We start from the raw sequence: 22,082 nt of genomic DNA on the forward strand, positions 1-22,082 counted from the left end.
CTCTATATGCAGTGTGATCACAGTGTGCACTGTGCTCTATATGCAGTGTGATCTCGGTGTGCACTGTGCTCTATATGCAGTGTGATCACGGTGTGCACTGTGCACTATATGCAGTGTGATCACGGTGTGTACTGTGCTCTATATGCAGTGTGATCACGGTGTGTACTGTGCTCTATATGCAGTGTGATCACGGTGTGTACTGTGCACTATATGCAGTGTGATCACGGTGTGCACTGTGCACTATATGCAGTGTGATCACGGTGTGTACTGTGCTCTATATGCAGTGTGATCACAGTGTGTACTGTGCACTATATGCAGTGTGATCACGGTGTGCACTGTGCACTATATGCAGTGTGATCACGGTGTGTACTGTGCTCTATATGCAGTGTGATCACGGTGTGCACTGTGCACTATATGCAGTGTGATCACGGTGTGCACTGTGCACTATATGCAGTGTGATCACGGTGTGTACTGTGCACTATATGCAGTGTGATCACGGTGTGCACTGTGCACTATATGCAGTGTGATCACGGTGTGTACTGTGCACTATATGCAGTGTGATCACGGTGTGCACTGTGCGCTATATGCAGTGTGATCACAGTGTGCACTGTGCTCTATATGCAGTGTGATCACGGTGTGTACTGTGCACTATATGCAGTGTGATCACGGTGTGTACTGTGCTCTATATGCAGTGTGATCACGGTGTGCACTGTGCTCTATATGCAGTGTGATTACGGTGTGTACTGTGCTCTATATGCAGTGTGATCACGTTGTGCACTGTGCTCTATATGCAGTGTGATCACGGTGTGCACTGTGCACTATATGCAGTGTGATCACGGTGTGTACTGTGCTCTATATGCAGTGTGATCACGGTGTGTACTGTGCTCTATATGCAGTGTGATCACGGTGTGTACTGTGCTCTATATGCAGTGTGATCACGGTGTGTACTGTGCTCTATATGCACTGTGATCACGGTGTGTACTGTGCGCTATATGCAGTGTGATCACGGTGTGCACTGTGCGCTATATGCAGTGTGATCACGGTGTGCACTGTGCACTATATGCAGTGTGATCACGGTGTGCACTGTGCACTATATGCAGTGTGATCACGGTGTGTACTGTGCACTATATGCAGTGTGATCACGGTGTGCACTGTGCGCTATATGCAGTGTGATCACGGTGTGCACTGTGCACTATATGCAGTGTGATCACGGTGTGCACTGTGCACTATATGCAGTGTGATCACGGTGTGCACTGTGCTCTATATGCAGTGTGATCACGGTGTGTACTGTGCTCTATATGCAGTGTGATCACGGTGTGTACTGTGCGCTATATGCAGTGTGATCACGGTGTGCACTGTGCGCTATATGCAGTGTGATCACGGTGTGCACTATATGCAGTGTGATCACGGTGTGCACTGTGCACTATATGCAGTGTGATCACGGTGTGTACTGTGCACTATATGCAGTGTGATCACGGTGTGCACTGTGCACTATATGCAGTGTGATCACGGTGTGTACTGTGCACTATATGCAGTGTGATCACGGTGTGCACTGTGCGCTATATGCAGTGTGATCACAGTGTGCACTGTGCTCTATATGCAGTGTGATCACGGTGTGTACTGTGCTCTATATGCAGTGTGATCACGGTGTGCACTGTGCACTATATGCAGTGTGATCACCGTGTGTACTGTGCACTATATGCAGTGTGATCACGGTGTGCACTGTGCACTATATGCAGTGTGATCACGGTGTGCACTGTGCTCTATATGCAGTGTGATCACGGTGTGTACTCTGCTCTATATGCAGTGTGATCACGGTGTGTACTGTGCACTATATGCAGTGTGATCACGGTGTGCACTGTGCTCTATATGCAGTGTGATCACGGTGTGCACTGTGCGCTATATGTAGTGTGATCACGGTGTGCACTGTGCACTATATGCAGTGTGATCACGGTGTGCACTGTGCTCTATATGCAGTGTGATCACGGTGTGTACTGTGCGCTATATGCAGTGTGATCACGGTGTGTACTGTGCGCTATATGCAGTGTGATCACGGTGTGTACTGTGCACTATATGCAGTGTGATCACGGTGTGCACTATATGCAGTGTGATCACGGTGTGTACTGTGCACTATATGCAGTGTGATCACGGTGTGCACTGTGCACTATATGCAGTGTGATCACGGTGTGCACTGTGCACTATATGCAGTGTGATCACGGTGTGCACTGTGCTCTATATGCAGTGTGATCACGGTGTGTACTGTGCTCTATATGCAGTGTGATCACGGTGTGTACTGTGCGCTATATGCAGTGTGATCACGGTGTGCACTGTGCGCTATATGCAGTGTGATCACGGTGTGCACTATATGCAGTGTGATCACGGTGTGCACTGTGCACTATATGCAGTGTGATCACGGTGTGTACTGTGCACTATATGCAGTGTGATCACGGTGTGCACTGTGCACTATATGCAGTGTGATCACGGTGTGTACTGTGCACTATATGCAGTGTGATCACGGTGTGCACTGTGCGCTATATGCAGTGTGATCACAGTGTGCACTGTGCTCTATATGCAGTGTGATCACGGTGTGCACTGTGCACTATATGCAGTGTGATCACGGTGTGTACTGTGCTCTATATGCAGTGTGATCACGGTGTGCACTGTGCTCTATATGCAGTGTGATCACGGTGTGCACTGTGCACTATATGCAGTGTGATCACGGTGTGTACTGTGCTCTATATGCAGTGTGATCACGGTGTGTACTGTGCTCTATATGCAGTGTGATCACGGTGTGTACTGTGCTCTATATGCAGTGTGATCACGGTGTGTACTGTGCTCTATATGCAGTGTGATCACGGTGTGCACTGTGCTCTATATGCAGTGTGATCACGGTGTGTACTGTGCTCTATATGCAGTGTGATCACGGTGTGTACTGTGCTCTATATGCAGTGTGATCACGGTGTGCACTGTGCTCTATATGCAGTGTGATCACGGTGTGCACTGTGCTCTATATGCAGTGTGATCACGGTGTGCACTGTGCTCTATATGCAGTGTGATCACGGTGTGTACTGTGCTCTATATGCAGTGTGATCACGGTGTGCACTGTGCTCTATATGCAGTGTGATCACGGTGTGCACTGTGCACTATATGCAGTGTGATCACGGTGTGTACTGTGCTCTATATGCAGTGTGATCACGGTGTGTACTGTACTCTATATGCAGTGTGATCACGGTGTGTACTGTGCTCTATATGCAGTGTGATTACGGTGTGTACTGTGCTCTATATGCAGTGTGATCACGGTGTGCACTGTGCACTATATGCAGTGTGATCACGGTGTGCACTGTGCACTATATGCAGTGTGATCACGGTGTGTACTGTGTACTATATGCAGTGTGATCACGGTGTGCACTGTGCACTATATGCAGTGTGATCACGGTGTGTACTGTGCACTATATGCAGTGTGATCACGGTGTGCACTGTGCGCTATATGCAGTGTGATCACAGTGTGCACTGTGCTCTATATGCAGTGTGATCACGGTGTGTACTCTGCTCTATATGCAGTGTGATCACGGTGTGTACTGTGCACTATATGCAGTGTGATCACAGTGTGCACTGTGCGCTATATGCAGTGTGATCACGGTGTGTACTGTGCACTATATGCAGTGTGATCACGGTGTGCACTGTGCGCTATATGCAGTGTGATCACAGTGTGCACTGTGCTCTATATGCAGTGTGATCACGGTGTGTACTCTGCTCTATATGCAGTGTGATCACGGTGTGTACTGTGCACTATATGCAGTGTGATCACAGTGTGCACTGTGCACTATATGCAGTGTGATCACAGTGTGCACTGTGCGCTATATGCAGTGTGATCACGGTGTGCACTGTGCTCTATATGCAGTGTGATCACGGTGTGTACTGTGCTCTATATGCAGTGTGATCACGGTGTGCACTGTGCTCTATATGCAGTGTGATCACGGTGTGTACTGTGCGCTATATGTAGTGTGATCATGGTGTGCACTGTGCTCTATATGCAGTGTGATCACGGTGTGTACTGTGCACTATATGCAGTGTGATCACGGTGTGCACTGTGCTCTATATGCAGTGTGATCACGGTGTGCACTGTGCGCTATATGTAGTGTGATCACGGTGTGCACTGTGCACTATATGCAGTGTGATCACGGTGTGCACTGTGCACTATATGCAGTGTGATCACGGTGTGCACTGTGCTCTATATGCAGTGTGATCACGGTGTGTACTGTGCACTATATGCAGTGTGATCACGGTGTGCACTGTGCACTATATGCAGTGTGATCACGGTGTGCACTGTGCACTATATGCAGTGTGATCAGGGTGTGCACTGTGCTCTATATGCAGTGTGATCACGGTGTGTACTGTGCACTATATGCAGTGTGATCACGGTGTGCACTGTGCTCTATATGCAGTGTGATCACGGTGTGCACTGTGCGCTATATGTAGTGTGATCACGGTGTGCACTGTGCACTATATGCAGTGTGATCACGGTGTGCACTGTGCACTATATGTAGTGTGATCACGGTGTGCACAGTGCACTATATGCAGTGTGATCACGGTGTGCACTGTGCACTATATGCAGTGTGATCACGGTGTGCACTGTGCTCTATATGCAGTGTGATCACGGTGTGCACTGTGCGCTATATGTAGTGTGATCACGGTGTGCACTGTGCACTATATGCAGTGTGATCACGGTGTGCACTGTGCACTATATGCAGTGTGATCACGGTGTGCACTGTGCTCTATATGCAGTGTGATCACGGTGTGCACTGTGCACTATATGCAGTGTGATCACGGTGTGCACTGTGCTCTATATGCAGTGTGATCACGGTGTGTACTGTGCGCTGTATGCAGTGTGATCACGGTGTGTACTGTGCGCTGTATGCAGTGTGATCACGGTGTGCACTATATGCAGTGTGATCACAGTGTGCACTGTGCTCTATATGCAGTGTGATCACGGTGTGTACTGTGCACTATATGCAGTGTGATCACGGTGTGCACTGTACACTATATGCAGTGTGATCAGTGTGTACTGTGCTGTATGCTGGGAGCCGCTCTCCTCCCACACCTGTGCAGGGAGCGGCGTGAGGTGGAGCCAGTGGCTGGAGGAGGCGGCAGGAGTCCGGGGACGGGGATTACTCACTGCCGGGACTGGAGGTAAAGGTCGCCGGCTGCGGCTGGAGCCGGAACACCGTATGGAGAGCGCGCAGTGATCGGACCGGACCAGCATGTCAGTGTACGAGCTGTACTCCCGGGTGAGTGCGCGGAGGAGCGGGGACTACTGGTGACAGAGCCGGGGACACTGGTGATAGGCTGCCTGCACTAGTGAGACAGTGCTGTGTACACTGGCTGTACCTGTACTTGGGTATAACGCTGGGTTTACTGGTGAGACAGTGCCGGGTGCACTGGCTGTACTGGAGCTATAGTGCCGGGTTCACTGGCTGTACAGGAGCTATAGTGCCGGGTACACTGGCTGTACTGGAGCTATGGTGCCGGGTACACTGGCTGTACTGGAGCTATGGTGTCGGGTACACTGGCTGTACAGGAGCTATGGTGCCGGGTACACTGGCTGTACTGGAGCTATAGTGCCGGGTACACTGGCTGTACTGGAGCTATGGTGCCGGGTACACTGGCTGTACTGGAGCTATGGTGCCGGGTACACTGGCTGTACTGGAGCTATGGTGCCGGGTACACTGGCTGTACTGGAGCTATGGTGCCGGGTACACTGGCTGTACTGGAGCTATGGTGCCGGGTACACTGGCTGTACTGGAGCTATGGTGCCGGGTACACTGGCTGTACTGGAGCTATGGTGCCGGGTACACTGGCTGTACTGGAGCTATGGTGTCGGGTACACTGGCTGTACAGGAGCTATGGTGCCGGGTACACTGGCTGTACAGGAGCTATGGTGCCGGGTACACTGGCTGTACAGGAGCTATGGTGCCGGGTACACTGGCTGTACAGGAGCTATGGTGCCGGGTACACTGGCTGTACAGGAGCTATGGTGCCGGGTACACTGGCTGTACTGGAGCTATGGTGCCGGGTACACTGGCTGTACTGAGGAGTTGGCGCCGGGTACACTGGAATCACCTCTCTGTACTGTGGTCACTTGTACCTGTCACCTGTCTGTATTGGTGGGGGGGGGGGGGGGGGGGGTCACTTGTATCTGACACCTCTCTGTATTGGGGTCACTTGTACCTGTCACCTGTCTGTATTGGGGGGATCACTTGTACCTGTCACCTCTCTGTATTGGGGGGGGGGGGGTCACTTGTACCTGTCACCTCTCTGTATTGGGGGGGTGGTCACTTGTACCTGTCACCTCTCTGTACTGGGGTCACTTGTACCTGTCACTTCACTGTATTGGGGGGGGGTCACTTGTACCAGTCACCTCACTGTATTGGGGGGGGGGGGGGTCACTTGTACCTGTCACCTCTCTGTATTGTGGGGGGGTCACTTGTACCTGTCACCTCTCTGTATTGGGGGGTAACACCGGTTGGCTTACGATGTATTCACTCCTTGTGGCCACATTGTGTTTTTTTGCTAGTTGAATCACCATGTTTTTGCCACGATTTTGGAAGCCTACAGCCGAACCAGGCGTTTTTTGCCACAACGCGTCCAGAATATGTGAACGCAGCCTTACACTCTGCTGCACTGTGTCATTGATTTCTGATGGATCAGCACATACAGTTGGAGCGGCATGTAGTTCCTTTGTTATCCGGCAGATGACGGGCATAATTCACCGTACTATAGCCCTAATCAGTGTGTGCAAATCCTCAAAATTTAAACATTTGGGGTTTATTTACTAAAATCAGTAAAACTTGAAACAGTTTCCAATAGCAACAAATTTGTTTTCAGACTGAAAATCAAACCCAGGTCTGATATATCTTATAGCTGAGGGTTTGCTACATTGGGTCAGGACGGATTCTGAACCTGTTGGGGGTACTACTCCACTTTTTCAGCCACTTTGCATTTTACAGGAGTTATTCCAATAATTTAATTTCATTAGGGAATTGCTGCTTAAGCCATTTTCCCAGGAGCTTCCATTTAAAATTCATCGTAATGAGCAACGTTTCTGTATTTTCCAATGTGCTGCTGACTCAGATTGTGTTAAAGCTTCAGCCTCAGCAGCTGATTTACAGGGGGTGGTACATGGATTAGGAAATAGTCTGACTTTTAAATCTCCTGCTCCTGTAATACTTCCTTATATTTGTTGCAATCGTCCACCGTCCACAGACAAACCATTGTGGATTCATCAACATGAGTATAGTCACACCTAGCAGAACTGTAGACTATTCTATCACTTAACATATCTATCCCATATGTGTTGTCATTGAATAATTCATTGGTGGCCTTATATATACAGTACAGACCAAAAGTTTGGACACACCTCATTTAAAGATTTTTCTGTATTTTCATGAGTATGAAAATTGTACATTCACACTGAAGGCATCAAAACTATGAATTAGCACATGTGAAATTATATACTTAACAAAAAAGTGTGAAACAACTGAAAATATGTCTTATATTCTAGGTTCTTCAAAGTAGCCACCTTTTGCTTTGATGACTGCTTTGCATACTCTTGGCATTCTCTTGATGAGCTTCAAGAGGTAGTCACTGGAAATGGTCTTCACCTCACAGGTGTGCCCTGTCAGGTTTAATAAGTGGGATTTCTTGCCTTATAAATGGGGTTGGGACCATCAGTTGTGTTGTGCAGAAGTCTGGTGGATACACATCTGATAGTCCTACTTTCATATTTTCAGTTGTTTCGCACTTTTTTGTTACGTATATAATTCCACATGTTAATTCATAGTTTTGATGGCTTCAGTGTGAATGTACAATTTTCATAGTCATGAAAATACTGAAAAATCTTTAAATGAGGTGTGTCCAAACTTTTGGTCTGTGCTGTATGTACAAGAATATAATTACTATAATACTGCCCCTATGTACAAGAATATACCTACTATAATACTGCCCCTATGTACAAGAATATACCTACTATAATACTGCCCCCTATGTACAAGAATATAACTACTATAATACTGCCCCCTATGTACAAGAATATAACTACTATAATACTGCCCCTATGTACAGGAATATAACTACTATAATACTGCCCCTATGTACAGGAATATAACTACTATAATACTGCCCCTATGTACAGGAATATAACTGCTATAATACTGCCCCAATGTACAAGAATATAACTACTATAATACTGCCCCCTATGTACAAGAATATAACTACTATAATACTGCCCCCTATGTACAAGAATATAACTACTATAATACTGTCCCCTATGTACAAGAATATAACTACTATAATACTGTCCCCTATGTACAAGAATATACCTACTATAATACTGCCCCTATGTACATGAATATAACTGCTATAATACTGCTCCTATGTACAGGAATATAACTACTATAATACTGCTCCCTATGTACAAGAATATACCTACTATAATACTGCTCCTATGTACATGAATATAACTGCTATAATACTGCTCCTATGTACAGGAATATAACTACTATAATACTGCTCCCTATGTACAAGAATATACCTACTATAATACTGCTCCTATGTACAAGAATATAACTACTATAATACTGTCCCCTATGTACAAGAATATACCTACTATAATACTGCTCCTATGTACATGAATATAACTGCTATAATACTGCTCCTATGTACAAGGATTAGGCTACAATCCCAAGATCAGTATTTGCTGAGTTGCATATTTTGAACATTTCTGCAGCTATTAGCTAAATTAGGTCACTTGCTGTTTTTTTTCATTACATTTTTAACGATGCGGTTTTTTTCTTTTTTTTTTGTATGTAATATTTTAAATTAAGTTGCTTCGTTACCTTTTTTTTACCTTGCGGATTTTCCGCATCTAATACATTTCTATGGGGAAGATCCACACATGAAACTCTGCGTACCTGCAAGAAAAAATGACGTTGCGAATATCAAAAGCACGCAGTAGGTCAGTTTACACAGCGTAAAAAAAAAACTCACAATGGGCACGAGATTTCTGTAAATCCCATTTATTTTCCATAAGACGCTGCTTTTTTTAAAAAATAAATAAATAAATAAATTTTTGTGCGGGGAAAATATGCATTGTCAAAAATTCATTGTGTGAACTTAACCTTACAGATGAGCGGTGAAGGCCTCTTTAGTGGAATCGCTGGGGAATGCAATTGGGAGGCTTTGAATACTTGTGACAACAAGGGATCAGGTGGGACGCGGCTCGGCAGGTGTGCACAGCGAAAGCGGAAGTTAAAGGAAGTAGTTTCGATTAAAGTGCTAGGGATCATAGATAATGTGTCCTTCGCCCCGTGAGCCATCATTGCCTCTGACTTTTTGTGAATGATGGATCTGCCGCTCATATTGGGGTAGTCGGTTTGGCTGTGGAACAGGTTTTCTTGATTAGACGTTTACAGAAAACAGCGCAGCTTGTGCGTCCGTCCCTAATAATTGTGGATTTGCTTGAGGGACTGATGTTGCTAAGCTGCCCGGTATAATTTATAACCTGCAAGCTGGGACTCTGACCAGACACCTACTGTTGTGCGTCATAAAGAGACAGTACACCTGAAATCTGTCTTATCGCCATCGGTAATGCTGACTATTGTTCTCTGTTATCAGCCAATGCAGGCTAACTATAGCATAGTCGTCTCTAACAGGTGACTAATGATCGTCAAAAAACCCTGCCCTTTAATTGCTGAGGACTGCACTTGGGTAATAAGCTCTTCTGCACTTTTATAGGCAGCCCACTTTAGGGTTAGTGGCCCTTTAAATATAACTATACACAGGTGTGACGGATATTTTTAATACTATTTTCATATATATATGTATATTGAGATTTTCTGTATTCTTATAAGAGCTTTTGTAGCTTCGAATTTTTTTTTTCATTGTTGGCTGCTTTAGCAATAAAAAGCGATGGAAACCTGGTGCTTACTATAAAATGGTATTAAAATCGACAGCTCAACAACACGCAGAAAACAAGCCCTCATACATGTCCATGAATGGAAGAATAAAATGGATATTGAGCTCCGAAAATGCTGATACAGAGCAAAATGATTAAAATATAATAATATATATATTATGTAATATAATTTTCTCTTTATTATATTATAATATATGACGAATGTTTGGTCGTGTGTATGTGTATATATGTGTGTGTGTGTATATATATATATATATATATATATATATATATATATATATATATATATATATATATATATATATATATATATATATATATATATATATATATATATATATATGCACACACATACATATATACATTTTTTTTATCGTCATGACCCAAAAGACAATAGTAGAATTGCATTTTGTTTTTCAACAACACTTGGATTTATTTTTTTCCTGTTTTTATCAAAACATTATATGATAAAATGAATGCCGTCATTAATAAATGCTACTAGTGCAGCAAAAATGTTGATGTAAAAAAAAAAAAAAAAAAAAGTTATAGCTCTTGGGAGAAGAGGAGGAAAAAAATTATAGCGCAAAAGGGAAAATTGGCTTGAGTTCATTACAAATGGTAGTAGACTTGTGACTTTTTTTTTTTTTTTTTTTTCCATCATCTGTTCAGAGTTGTCAGCCGTCCAGAAATTCCTGGATAGTCAGTAAATATAGGGCACTTTTTATTTATTTTATTTTTTTCTGAAGAAAATTATTCCAATTATTTTGACAAAAATTATCATTATTTAAAAGTTTTACAGTGAATGCAGCTTGAGTCTTCTTGTCAGAATTATGGGCTGTAGACATAGATCGCTTATCATAATGATTTATTATGGATTTCTTTGTGCCTGTAAAAAAAAAAAAATATATTGTGTCTGATATCTTGATAAGCCTCCACAAAAAGTAAAGTTTATAAGTTTGTATGTTCTTCATTGCACCTCTGTGTAAAAGTTGAATTTTGGCAGCTCCCCTATATTTCTTCAGATCCTGTCGTTATTGAGGAGGTGAATGCCAGCAGTGCCGTCTGCCTGATTATCACAGCCCATGCCAGCCATGATACCACGTTACTTCTGTACAGGTCCAGCAGGGCGCCCGGCGCTGCCACACAGGGATGCCCGCTGCTCAGACATCTGCTAATGTCTTGTATCTCATTAGTTTTTAAGCAGTCTCAGACAGTAAGGTTAATTAAGGTAGACCTGTCATCCTTCATTACCGTCGAGCCGACTTATTTAATGGCCTTTAATAACCTATTAACATTGGCCGCAAAGAGCCTATATTGGTTCAGTGGTGGAGCGCAGGGGATGATTACACCATGGGCCAATTATTATGGTGGTGCCATTGAGAAAGATAAAAAATTCTCAAAGGCCATGTCGTTTACGTTAAAAATGTGAAAACCGTTCTTTAATATCTTTCTTCTACTCTGAGATATCATTATTTCAAATCACAGGCCCGAAGCCTGAGGCTGCACTACTGGAGATGTGCTAATACGTCCCGATAAGGCTTGGTGGTCTCATGGAGACCTTATCACCACTTACGACATCATACCTGGTGTGGATAGTGACAGTTTTATGTGTGGATATTGGTATATATAGTAATTTTGAAATGCGGTGAAATGACAAAAAAAAAACCTTGATTCCGCTATAGTTTTTGTTGTGTTTTGTTTTTATAGAATTCATTATGCAGTAAAAATTACCTCTTTACGGGATTCTGGTGATGCCAAATATCATAGTTTTTTTTTCTGCTAATTTTTGAAAAATATAATCGGAATTACCATAAATAATTTTTTTTTTTTTTTCCATTTATTTTTTTTCAATTTCATATTTTTTTTATTTTTCCACCTGTTTTTTGCAGGCACAGCTGATGTTTTTGTTGATGCTTGTTTTGGGTAGATAGAACAATTTTATTGCAATTTTATGTCTATCGACCATAGAAAAGTGCAACTCTTGAACTTATAGTTATATTTTTTGTTTACGTAGTTTGTTGTTTGGGTTAATTTTATATTTTCATCATACTTTTATGGATGCGGCAATACCACTTTTTTTTTAGTTTTATATTTCTTTATTAATGGGGAAAATGGGGGTTGTTTTGAAAAATATAAAAATTCTAAACTTTTTAGCCAACCTAGGGGACTTGGACCTGCGATTTCTCCTTCCATATACTGCAATACAACAGTGGTACAGTTTATAGAGTCGGAGAAACATGGCAACCCATTGGTGATCCGCAATTACCGATGGGAGCCAGTACATATTTTGGCGCCCAAAATGTTATTCACAACTACGTCATATGTTATAAAAAGATTAAAAATAAAGATATTTAAAAAAAAATAAGTATCCACAAGAGTCTGATCTATTAACCAATAGTGCAAACGTAAAAAAAAAAAAAAGGCACCCTAAAAATATAGTACAATCATATGTACCCCAAAATGGTAGCAATAAAATATATACAGTACAGTTAAGAAATCCCACTTATTAAACCTGACAGGGCACACCTGTGAAGTGAAAACCATTTCCGGTGACTACCTCTTGAAGCTCATCAAGAGAATGCCAAGAGTGTGCAAAGCAATCATCAAAGCAAAAGGTGGCTACTTTGAAGAACCTAGAATATAAGACATATTTTCAGTTGTTTCACACTTTTTTGTTAAGTATATAATTCCACATGTGTTAATTCATAGTTTTGATGCCTTCAGTGTGAATGTACAATTTTCATAGTCATGAAAATACAGAAAAATCTTTAAATGAGAAGGTGTGTCCAAACTTTTGGTCTGTACTGTAGCTTGCAACGCAAAAACAAGCCGCCACACAGCTCCATTGATTGTGCAGGTTTGCATAAAAAAAAAAAAAAAAAAAAAAAATATATATATATGTGTGTATATGTCAGCATGACTATGGCGATAACAAACCTGTGTGTATGTATATATAATCTATCTACACACACACACAAAAATGGCTGTGGCGGGAAGGAGTTAAATGTACACATGCTTGAAATGTATAAAACACTGAAAACTAAATGGAGGGATGATGAAATTTCCATTAAGAAAGAATTTCTAAGTCGCCCATAGCAACCAATCACAGCACAGCTTTCAATTAAGTGTCTGGTCTAGTAACATGAAAGCTGCGCTGTCATTGGTTGCTATGGGCAAGAGAGACAGTTTTCATAGCGCTGCCCCAAAATGTATGAGTGAGAGAATAGTGTAATTCATAAGTGGAGTTTTCCTTCAATTAAAGGGAAAGTGTCTTTAGCCTGTGCTCCTTTGGGGACAGTAACTGAGGACACGGCAGAGTGTGTTTACATAGCTGTGTCCATGGTTGCAGCTCCCAGACGACATATGTAGATTTAATGCTGGTTGGATCTGGGCCCAATAAAGCCATGAAGCCTCTCATTATCTGTGTGGTTAGGGTAAATGTACAAGAGAGCACAGTACAAAGTCAGGAGCGGAGGCCGCTCCATACATGGCAGGTGCTGGCTGTATTGATCAACGCTGTTTAACCACTGAAATGCTGCTGCCAATCTCTGACAGCTGCGTTTAAGTGGCACTATGTCGATGGCTCACCGGATCGGGCGCCCATTGCGCCACCCCCTTGCGACACTATCATGGGGCGCTGCTGGATCGCCATGACTGCCGGGGCCCCGCCGCTGCCACCTTTGTGCTCCTATGATTTCCAACCAGTGACACGACTTCATAGAAAATTGTTAAATACTCAATATAGTCCAATACTGGTGTATTCCAGAATATAGTGCAAGCGGACCAAGGTGGGGGGATAAGATAACAGAATAAAATTAAAAAAAAAAGTTTTAAAAGAAAAAAATAGATAAAAAAAAAAAAATAAACAATTTGTCTAAAAGAAAATCCACAGAAGTCAGATATATCAATATATAAAATTATTGAACATATATACGATAAAGTCCATAAAGGGAAAAAAAAATTAAATGCTAGAAAGGACATATTTCAGTCACCTCATATACCGCACTTGGCGACAGTCCTGGATGAGTCTGCCTCCCGGTACTTTATTTTAATCATCGCAGAGGCCGATTTATGTCCCGGCCCCTCCATTGTTCGCTGCAGTCATTGCAGAAAGCGCTGATGGCAGCACGGAGCGGCGGTGTGTATGAGTGGTACAATAGTTATATCACTAACTGATCTCTAGCCCAGAAGCGGCAGCACAGTCAGACATTACTGGCAGCGTCTTCACCACGTTCTGCCAAATTCCTGCAGTTTACATCCCAGCGGAACGTCAGCAGCAGTTACATCGGGGGACTTCTTCTATGGGACATTACTATAAAACATGCGTAATAGTAATATTTGTATAGTCATCACATTATATCAGAACATGATGGTCATATAGGGATCAACGGTGCTATATAGACACTGCTTATCTATTCTCATCTGTCACAGATTACGTTAGCATCATAATAGCGTCACTAGCTGCTGCATAACTTCATAATTCTCACCTCAGCTGCTTCAGAACCTCATAATGCCACCTCAGCGGCTGCAGAACCTCAAATAATGCCACCTCAGCGGCTGCAGAACCTCATAATACACACCTCAGCTGCTGCAGAAACTCTTAATGCACACCTCAGCTGCTGCAGAAACTCTTAATGCACACCTCAGCTGCTGCAGAAACTCATAATGCACACCTCAGCTGCTGCAGAACCTCATAATGCACACCTCAGCTGCTGCAGAACCTCATAATGCACACCTCAGCTGCTGCAGAACCTCATAATGCCACCTCAGCGGCTGCCGAACCTTATAATGCCACCTCAGCAGCTGCAGAACCTCATAATGCACAACTCAGCTGCTGCAGAACCTCATAATGCACACCTCAGCTCCGGTTGTTTTACTTGCCCATTTTTCCTGCTTCCATCACATCAACATACTGATAAATATAGTTACAGATGGATTGATATAAATAAATGGATTCTTGTTCTTAATAAAACTTTTCTTCAATATAAGAACATTTTTTTCCCCTGCTGCTGGGCACTGACCCCTCGGGTCCCTCGATCTGCATTTTCTGCGAGGTCACCAGATGATAAAACAAATCTGTCACCAGGATCCACGTACATTAGTAAATAGATCCCTCAGACCTGATGAGGTTGGTGTAGTTATATTGAAAATCTGTTAGAATGGCTATGTAATCTTCAAATTAAAATGCTTATTTAGGCAGGGAAATTTTTACCATACAGCCCTTCTGATGTGGATTATCATAGTAAGCATACCAGCCTTATCAAGTCTAAGAGATCTGTTAAATAATAGCTTATATTGTGAAATCTGCAGAAAGATCCGCTTTAACACCCATTCCTAACAATAATGTATGAGGTCTGCATTATAAGGTTCTGCAGCTGCTAAGAAAAGGATTAGATTGAAAATATAAAACTATTGTAGTTTTTCAGTCTCTGCACTTCCCCCTAAAATTGCAATAAAAAATATCAATATGATACCACTAAAAAGTTCAGCTCCGTGCACAAAAACGAGCCTTCGCTCAGCTCCATCAACAGCATAAAGAAAAGTTACGTGTCGGACAGTGGCGACAAAATCATCTCCTGATGATTTTCTGGCTGGAGCCTCCGGTATCCCGGAGTACTGCGTTATGGATGCGGCTGGAGAGTTATTCTTGTTGACCTACCATGCTTTTTTTTTAAAATTTTTTTATTAATTTTTTGATAAGTACAAGAATTCAGTGTTTCACTCCACTTTTCTGCGTTCGCCGGAATTTCTTGCATGATAACTGTAAGTGGGTCAGCCTTCTGCATGATTCAGTGAGCAGATTGTATGGTAATATGGTGGCTCTCTATGCTGCTTCCTAGGGCCCCGAGCCAGGCTGGTCCCTGACAATGACATAAGCCATTATTCCCATCTACTCACTTGTGTGCAGCTGGCATTCCTAAATACAAAACTGATTAGGCTGACTTTCCCTCAGGCCTCGCTCCAAAGACAGTTCTGCAGACTTATTAGTAAAGTGTACTTACTTTGTTTCATTTAAAGAGTACCTCTACCTTTTTATATACCAATTTACACCCTAATTGAGTAACTTTGTATTTTGTATTCATTAGTCATCCTGTACTGATCCTGAGTTACATCCTGTATTATACTCCAGAGCTGCACTCACTATTCTGCTGGTGCAGTCACTGTGTACATACATTACTGATCCTGAGTTATATCCTGTAGATCTTTTATTATAAAAATGAAAAACATAACAATAATAATAACAGAAACATAAGAAAATTAATAACCAGAAAATAAACAATATAATGAACTGGTCCAGCCCCTCCCTCTCTCCTCACACACATATTATACATATATACACAATAATAACTACCTACACCATGACATCTGGTCCGGTTACCAAACAAATAATAACAATATAATAAACAATAACCGACAAATTATATACAAACTAATATATACATTCTTTTTTTTTTTTTTTTCAAATAAGATAAATACTAACTATACAAATATATACAAGACAAAACAAACCCCCCCCCCACACTCGAGCCCACCAGTCCCAACCCCGGCACTGACCTGAGAGCTGGTCCTGCGCCTCATGCCTCAGTCCATGTCCAAAGTCCATAGGACAGATCAGGCAGTGCCAGTTTTTCACCCAAATAACCAGTGTCCCACAAGATGAACCCACCTCCCCCCTTTTCCCTCCACCCAACCTAACACCTACACCCAAACCCATATATGCAATATATACAGAAACAAACAATACAATAACCACAACTGACAAAGCCCAAGTTCGCGCCTGCAGCCCTACATCACTGTCTACTGATCAAAACAAAACTAAAATCTATGGTGTCAGCAGCAGCCCACCACCAGGAGAGGAGATGACCAGACTAGGGCACACTAAAAGAAAAGCCCCTCCAGAGGAGAGCGGCCCTCTGTGTACCCAGTCTCTCATACTCCAGAGAACGCACCTTCACCAGGTCACCGAGTATGGTCCTAAACACATCGTCCACTGGGAGGATTTTCCGCTGCGTCGATACTAAGCATCGTGCGTTCCACGTGTGATACCTAACCACTGCGCTAACTAGAAATAAGGTGCAGCGGTCCCGACCACCCAGGTCCCCGAATGCTCCATAGGCCCATTCCGCATAAGAGAGACCGGCCAGCCGGGGCCAGCCAATGGAGGCGCCCACCCTGTTGTACACCTCTGTGTTAAAGGGACAACGAAGCAGGAAGTGGACATGCTTTAAAGCATGGTACCACAATGCTCCCGAGGACAGTTCCTGTCCTCAGAGCTCCTACACTTCAGATTGTCCCTCACACACAGTTTCCCATGGAAGCAGCGCCAAGCCAAGTCCCAAATCTTCGAGGGGATCCTGATAGAATTCAAAAGATGCAGACCCACCCCAAGATCCCGACTTGGGCAATCTCTGAGCGCCAGAGGCCTCTGAAAATGGGTCAACAGAACCCTTTTGTCAAGGAGCTTCCTTGGCAGAGTCCTGACCTCCCACATTCCCAGACCCCACCGGCGAATTACCTTCAGAACCACGGTAGCGTAAGCCGGGAGATGTCCATGCGGTGTGCGGAGATCCTTCACTTGCCCTCCTGTCTCCCATTCCTGGAAGAAAGGCTGAAACCATCCCTTACAGGAGAATACCCACGGAGGAGCCCTCTCTTTCCAGAGGTTTGCAATATTGATCTTAATGAAGGTATTCACAAGGAATACCACAGGGTTGACCATACCCAACCCTCCTAGTCTCCTCGTACGGTAAGTAACCTCCCTCTTGACCAGGTTCATTCTATTCCCCCATAACAGTTGAAAGAACAAACTGTAGACCCGAGTCCAGAGAGGCTCTGGCAAGATGCACACACTGCCCAGATAGATCAGCAAAGGGAGCAGGTAAGTTTTGATCAGGTTTACCCTTTCCCTTAGGGTCAAAGACCAACCCTTCCATTGGTTCACCTTCTGAGTGGCGATCTCTAGCCTGCTGTCCCAATTTTGTTTGGGGTAATCCCCCTGGCCAAATTCGATGCCAAGAACTTTTGCAGAGACTTTGGGTTCTGGAAGGGTGTCCGGGAGATCAAAACCAGGATCTCCTCCTCCCAGCCAGAGACTCTCACACTTATCCCGGTTGATCTTAGACCCGGATGCCTCCGAGTAGCGATTTACCTCTGACATCAGCCATTCTGCCTCCCCATCAGAGGAAACAAAAACGGTGACGTCATACGCCACCACTCTCAGAGTGGCTTCCGGTGCTGCCCGGTCCATCCCGATCCCAGCTAACGGTCCACGCTCCACCCTCCTAAGAAGTGGGTCAATCGAAAACGCGTACAGTAGCGGGCTCAAGGGACAATCCTGGCGAACACCACACCCAACCTCAAAAGAGCTGCCAATCCAACCGTTCACAAGCGGGAAACTCTCTGCCCCAGCGTACAAGGTCTTAAGCCAATCAACGAACCCCCCCGGCAGGCCATACCTCAGAAGGACAGACCAGAGGTACTCATGATTAACCCGATCAAACGCTTTTGCCTGGTCCAATGACAGCATGTACCCCTTCCAGTGGCCAGCCCTACCCTGCTCCACCGCCTCTCGGACACAGAGTACAGCACTAATTGTACTGCGGCCCGGAACAGAGCAATGCTGGGCCCCCGAAAGGAGCTGGGGTGCAAATTTCACCAGCCGATTAAACAGCACCTTTGCCAAAACCTTCCTGTCTGCATTGAGAAGCGCTATGGGACGCCAATTCTCAATGCAAGATGGGTCCTTACCCTTTGACAAGATGATCAGGGCAGATCTCCTCATTGACTTTGGCAGAGTGCCCGAGGAAAGACACTCATTGAATACCTCAGTCAAGAGGGGAACCAAGGCGTCCTTAAAGGTCTTATAGAATTCAGATGTTAAGCCATCCGGACCGGGAGATTTCTTCAGGGCAAGCCCTTCAATCGCCAACTTAACTTCCTCTTCCCTGATCATCTCTGTCAAAACGCCAAGAGAGGGGTCTACCCATGGTTCGGGGACGGCTTCAGCCAGAAAAGCCGACATCTCATCCCAATCCAGATCCCTCTTCCCCAAGAGGTGCGAGTAGAAGGATCTGACGACCTCCAGGATCCCCGATCTGGATCTTTTCAGGGACCCCGCAGTGTCAACCAGTCCTGTAACAACTTTACTATTCACTGACATCTTGCAGTTTCTGTAAGGGTCGGGCGAGCGGTACTTCCCGTAATCCCTCTCAAAAACCAAAGATGCGTGTCTATCATACTGACACCTCATTAGCAAAGATTTCACTCTGGAGATCTCCTCGCGGCTACCTCCAGTTGAGACAAGATGCTCGAGTTTCCTCCTCAGGCCCTGATACAGGCGATACCTGTCCAGGCTCCTGAGGCTCGAGAGCTGGCGGAAGAATCTCGCCACCCTTTTCTTAAACATCTCCCACCACTCTGACTTACTACTACAAAGATCCAGTAAGGGTACCTGGCTTTGAAGAAAATCCTCAAAGGACTGTCTTAATTCGTCTCTCTTGGAAGAAGCGGAGATGAGCCTCCAAAAGCCTCTTCCCATCCGGGGGGTCTCTGTAACATTCAGGGAAAACAAAATCATACAGTGATCGGAGAACTCCACCTCAACAACAGATACTGCTGAAGAGACAGCTTCCTCCTTTAAATAAAACCTGTCTATCCTGGACCTACAGTTACCTCTATGATAGGTGAACCCCTCGTGGCCTGCGGTGTGCCGGATGTGGACATCCACCAGGCGAGCCTCACTAGCTATACTATTAAGGGCGACGCTATCATAAGTCAGCTTGTCTCTGGAACCTCCTCTATCCCGGGGCCTCGTGACAGTGTTGAATTCCCCTCCAAAGACGACCTGCCGACTCGTAAAAAGGTAGGGCTTGTGTTAGAACCTTGCTCTTAGGTTTTTTCCTTTGCTGGTCACATGACCTTGTTGGCCTATTTAATCCTGCTCCGCCCTTCTGGCTTTGCTGGACTTCATTGTATATCTACTTTCTAGCTAGCCTGTGCTCTGTATCTAATTCTGTTAGTTTGCTTGGTCTACGGACCTCTATGTTCTATATATTTTGTTTGTTCGTCTGTCTGCTACTATTTCTGTTAGGAGGTGTCCCATATTCCTCCCAGTCCTTAGTACTTGTAGGGATTCCTTCCCCACATCTATAGGTCTCCGTACAGACTAGCTTAGGACTTTAGCAGGTCTGATCGCAGGATCAGGTCCCCTGTTACATCGTAGGGATTAAGCTGAGTTCTATCGTAGGGACAGATCTCCTCTCTTTCCTTAGCTCTGGTAGCAGAACATAACAGTAAGTCCAGCCTGCAAATTCTCTAAGGAAAGATTTTTCTGTTCCATCATGGTGTCGGTTCAGGATTTGGTTCATCGCCTGCAGGGACTCTCTCTGGAGGTGGCCGAGCTCCGTCAGCACGTGAGTAACTGTCCTGGAGCACATTTCTTGGAGCCTAAGGTATGTTTGCCGGATTTATTTTTTGGTGAACACCGAGAATTTTTTTCATTTAAAAATGCTTGCTTATTGTATTTTCGTTTGAGACCCAAGTCCTCTGGGGATGAATCCCAGCGCATAGGGTTCATAATGTCACTTTTGCGCAAAGAGCCTCAGGAGTGGGCCTTTTCTTTGCAACCTAGTGATACATGCTTCAGATCAGTAGATAGTTTTTTTTCTGCTTTGGGACTATTATATGATGAGCCTGACCGTGTCTCATCAGCTGAGACTGAGTTGAGACGTTTGAAACAGGGATCAGGTAATGTGGAAAAATATTGTACTCATTTCCGTCGTTGGTCTACTCAAACAGGGTGGAACGATTCTGCTCTGAAAAGTCTATTTCTTGCTGGGCTCAATGAAAGGGTTAAAGACCTGCTAATTGCTTATCCTACACCTGAAGATTTGCAACAGGCTATGCAATTAGCTATACGGGTGGATAGGAGACTGCGTGCAAGGGTTAATGAGAGCAAATCCTCTGCTATGTCAGTTTCTGGTTATGAGAATGTGTGTACTAACAGTGGTGAACCGATGGAGATTGGATCGGTGGCACCTCGCTCTCAAGAAAAAGACCGTAGATTTTCTGAAGGCTTGTGTTTCTATTGCGGAAAATCTGGTCATTTGATTAAAGGCTGTGAGCTTCGTATGAAGAAAGAAAAAAAAATGGTCAGTCATGCCCGTATTGCCTGTTTAAATTCCAAGGGTGTATTTTTAGCTGCTTCCACGATTGCTCAGGAAAAATTAATGGAATTTCGGGTGTTTGTGGATTGTGGGTCTACTCTGAATGTAATTGATGGGGGATTCTTGGAAAGACTCAATTTAAAACCCGAACCTTTATCATCCCCCATTGCTGTGGTTTCTGTGGATGGTTCCCCTTTGAAGAATATTACTCTCAAGGTCTGTGAATTTCCTCTCACTATTAATGGTGTTCACCATGAGAAATTGGATTTGGTAGTTTTGAATAACTTGCCTTCTCCAGTAATATTGGGATTGCCCTGGTTAAAATTTCACAATCCTGTACTGGATTGGTCTACCAGTGAAATTAAATCCTGGAGCCATAAATGTTATGACAAGTGTTGTAACGGGCGTATTGCAGCTTTGGATAGGGGAGAATTGCCTGTTCCTATTCAGGATTTTTGGAGAGTTTTTTCTGAGAAGGAATCGCAGGTTTTGCCTCCCCATAGAGACTATGATTGTTCTATTGAATTTGTCCCTGGAGCGACTCCTCCTAAAAGTCGTTTATTTAACCTTACTATTCCTGAGAGGAAGGCTTTGGAGGAATACATACAGACAAGTTTGGCCGCCGGTCACATTAGGCCCTCTAAGTCTCCTGTGGCGGTTGGATTTTTTTTTGTAAAAAAAAAGGACGGCGGTTTACGTCCTTGTCTGGATTTTCGTGAGATTAACAAAATTACTGTACGCAATCCTTACCCACTGCCATTGATTCCTGATCTGTTTAACCAGTTAATGGGGGCCAAGTGGTTCTCTAAAATTGACCTTAAGGGGGCATACAATCTGTTGCGCATGAAGGAGGGTGACGAATGGAAGACTGCTTTTAACACTCCTGTGGGTCATTTTGAGAATCTGGTTATGCCTTTTGGTCTTGCTAATGCTCCTGCATTTTT

The 22,082-nt window shown here is 44.1% G+C and overlaps 1 protein-coding gene across 2 annotated transcripts in view; it reads left to right on the plus strand.

Moving 5' to 3' along the window:
* The first annotated feature begins 5,101 nt into the window (after window positions 1–5,101).
* Window positions 5,102–22,082, plus strand: part of MYO5B (myosin VB) — a 255,729-nt gene continuing 238,748 nt past the window's right edge. Inside the window, exon 1 of one of the 2 annotated variants that reach the window (XM_073680474.1) lies at window positions 5,102–5,288. In XM_073680474.1, the coding sequence (XP_073536575.1) occupies window positions 5,262–5,288 (27 nt within the window). In that variant the 5' untranslated portion in view covers window positions 5,102–5,261. The remainder of the gene's footprint in view (window positions 5,289–22,082) is intronic. The other variant, XM_073680475.1, reaches the window with a different exon arrangement.

The sequence above is a fragment of the Phyllobates terribilis genome, unplaced genomic scaffold (assembly GCF_046119375.1).
Source record: "Phyllobates terribilis strain yellow unplaced genomic scaffold, ASM4611937v1 Scaffold_1__5_contigs__length_1240528914, whole genome shotgun sequence".
Lineage (NCBI taxonomy): Eukaryota > Metazoa > Chordata > Amphibia > Anura > Dendrobatidae > Phyllobates > Phyllobates terribilis.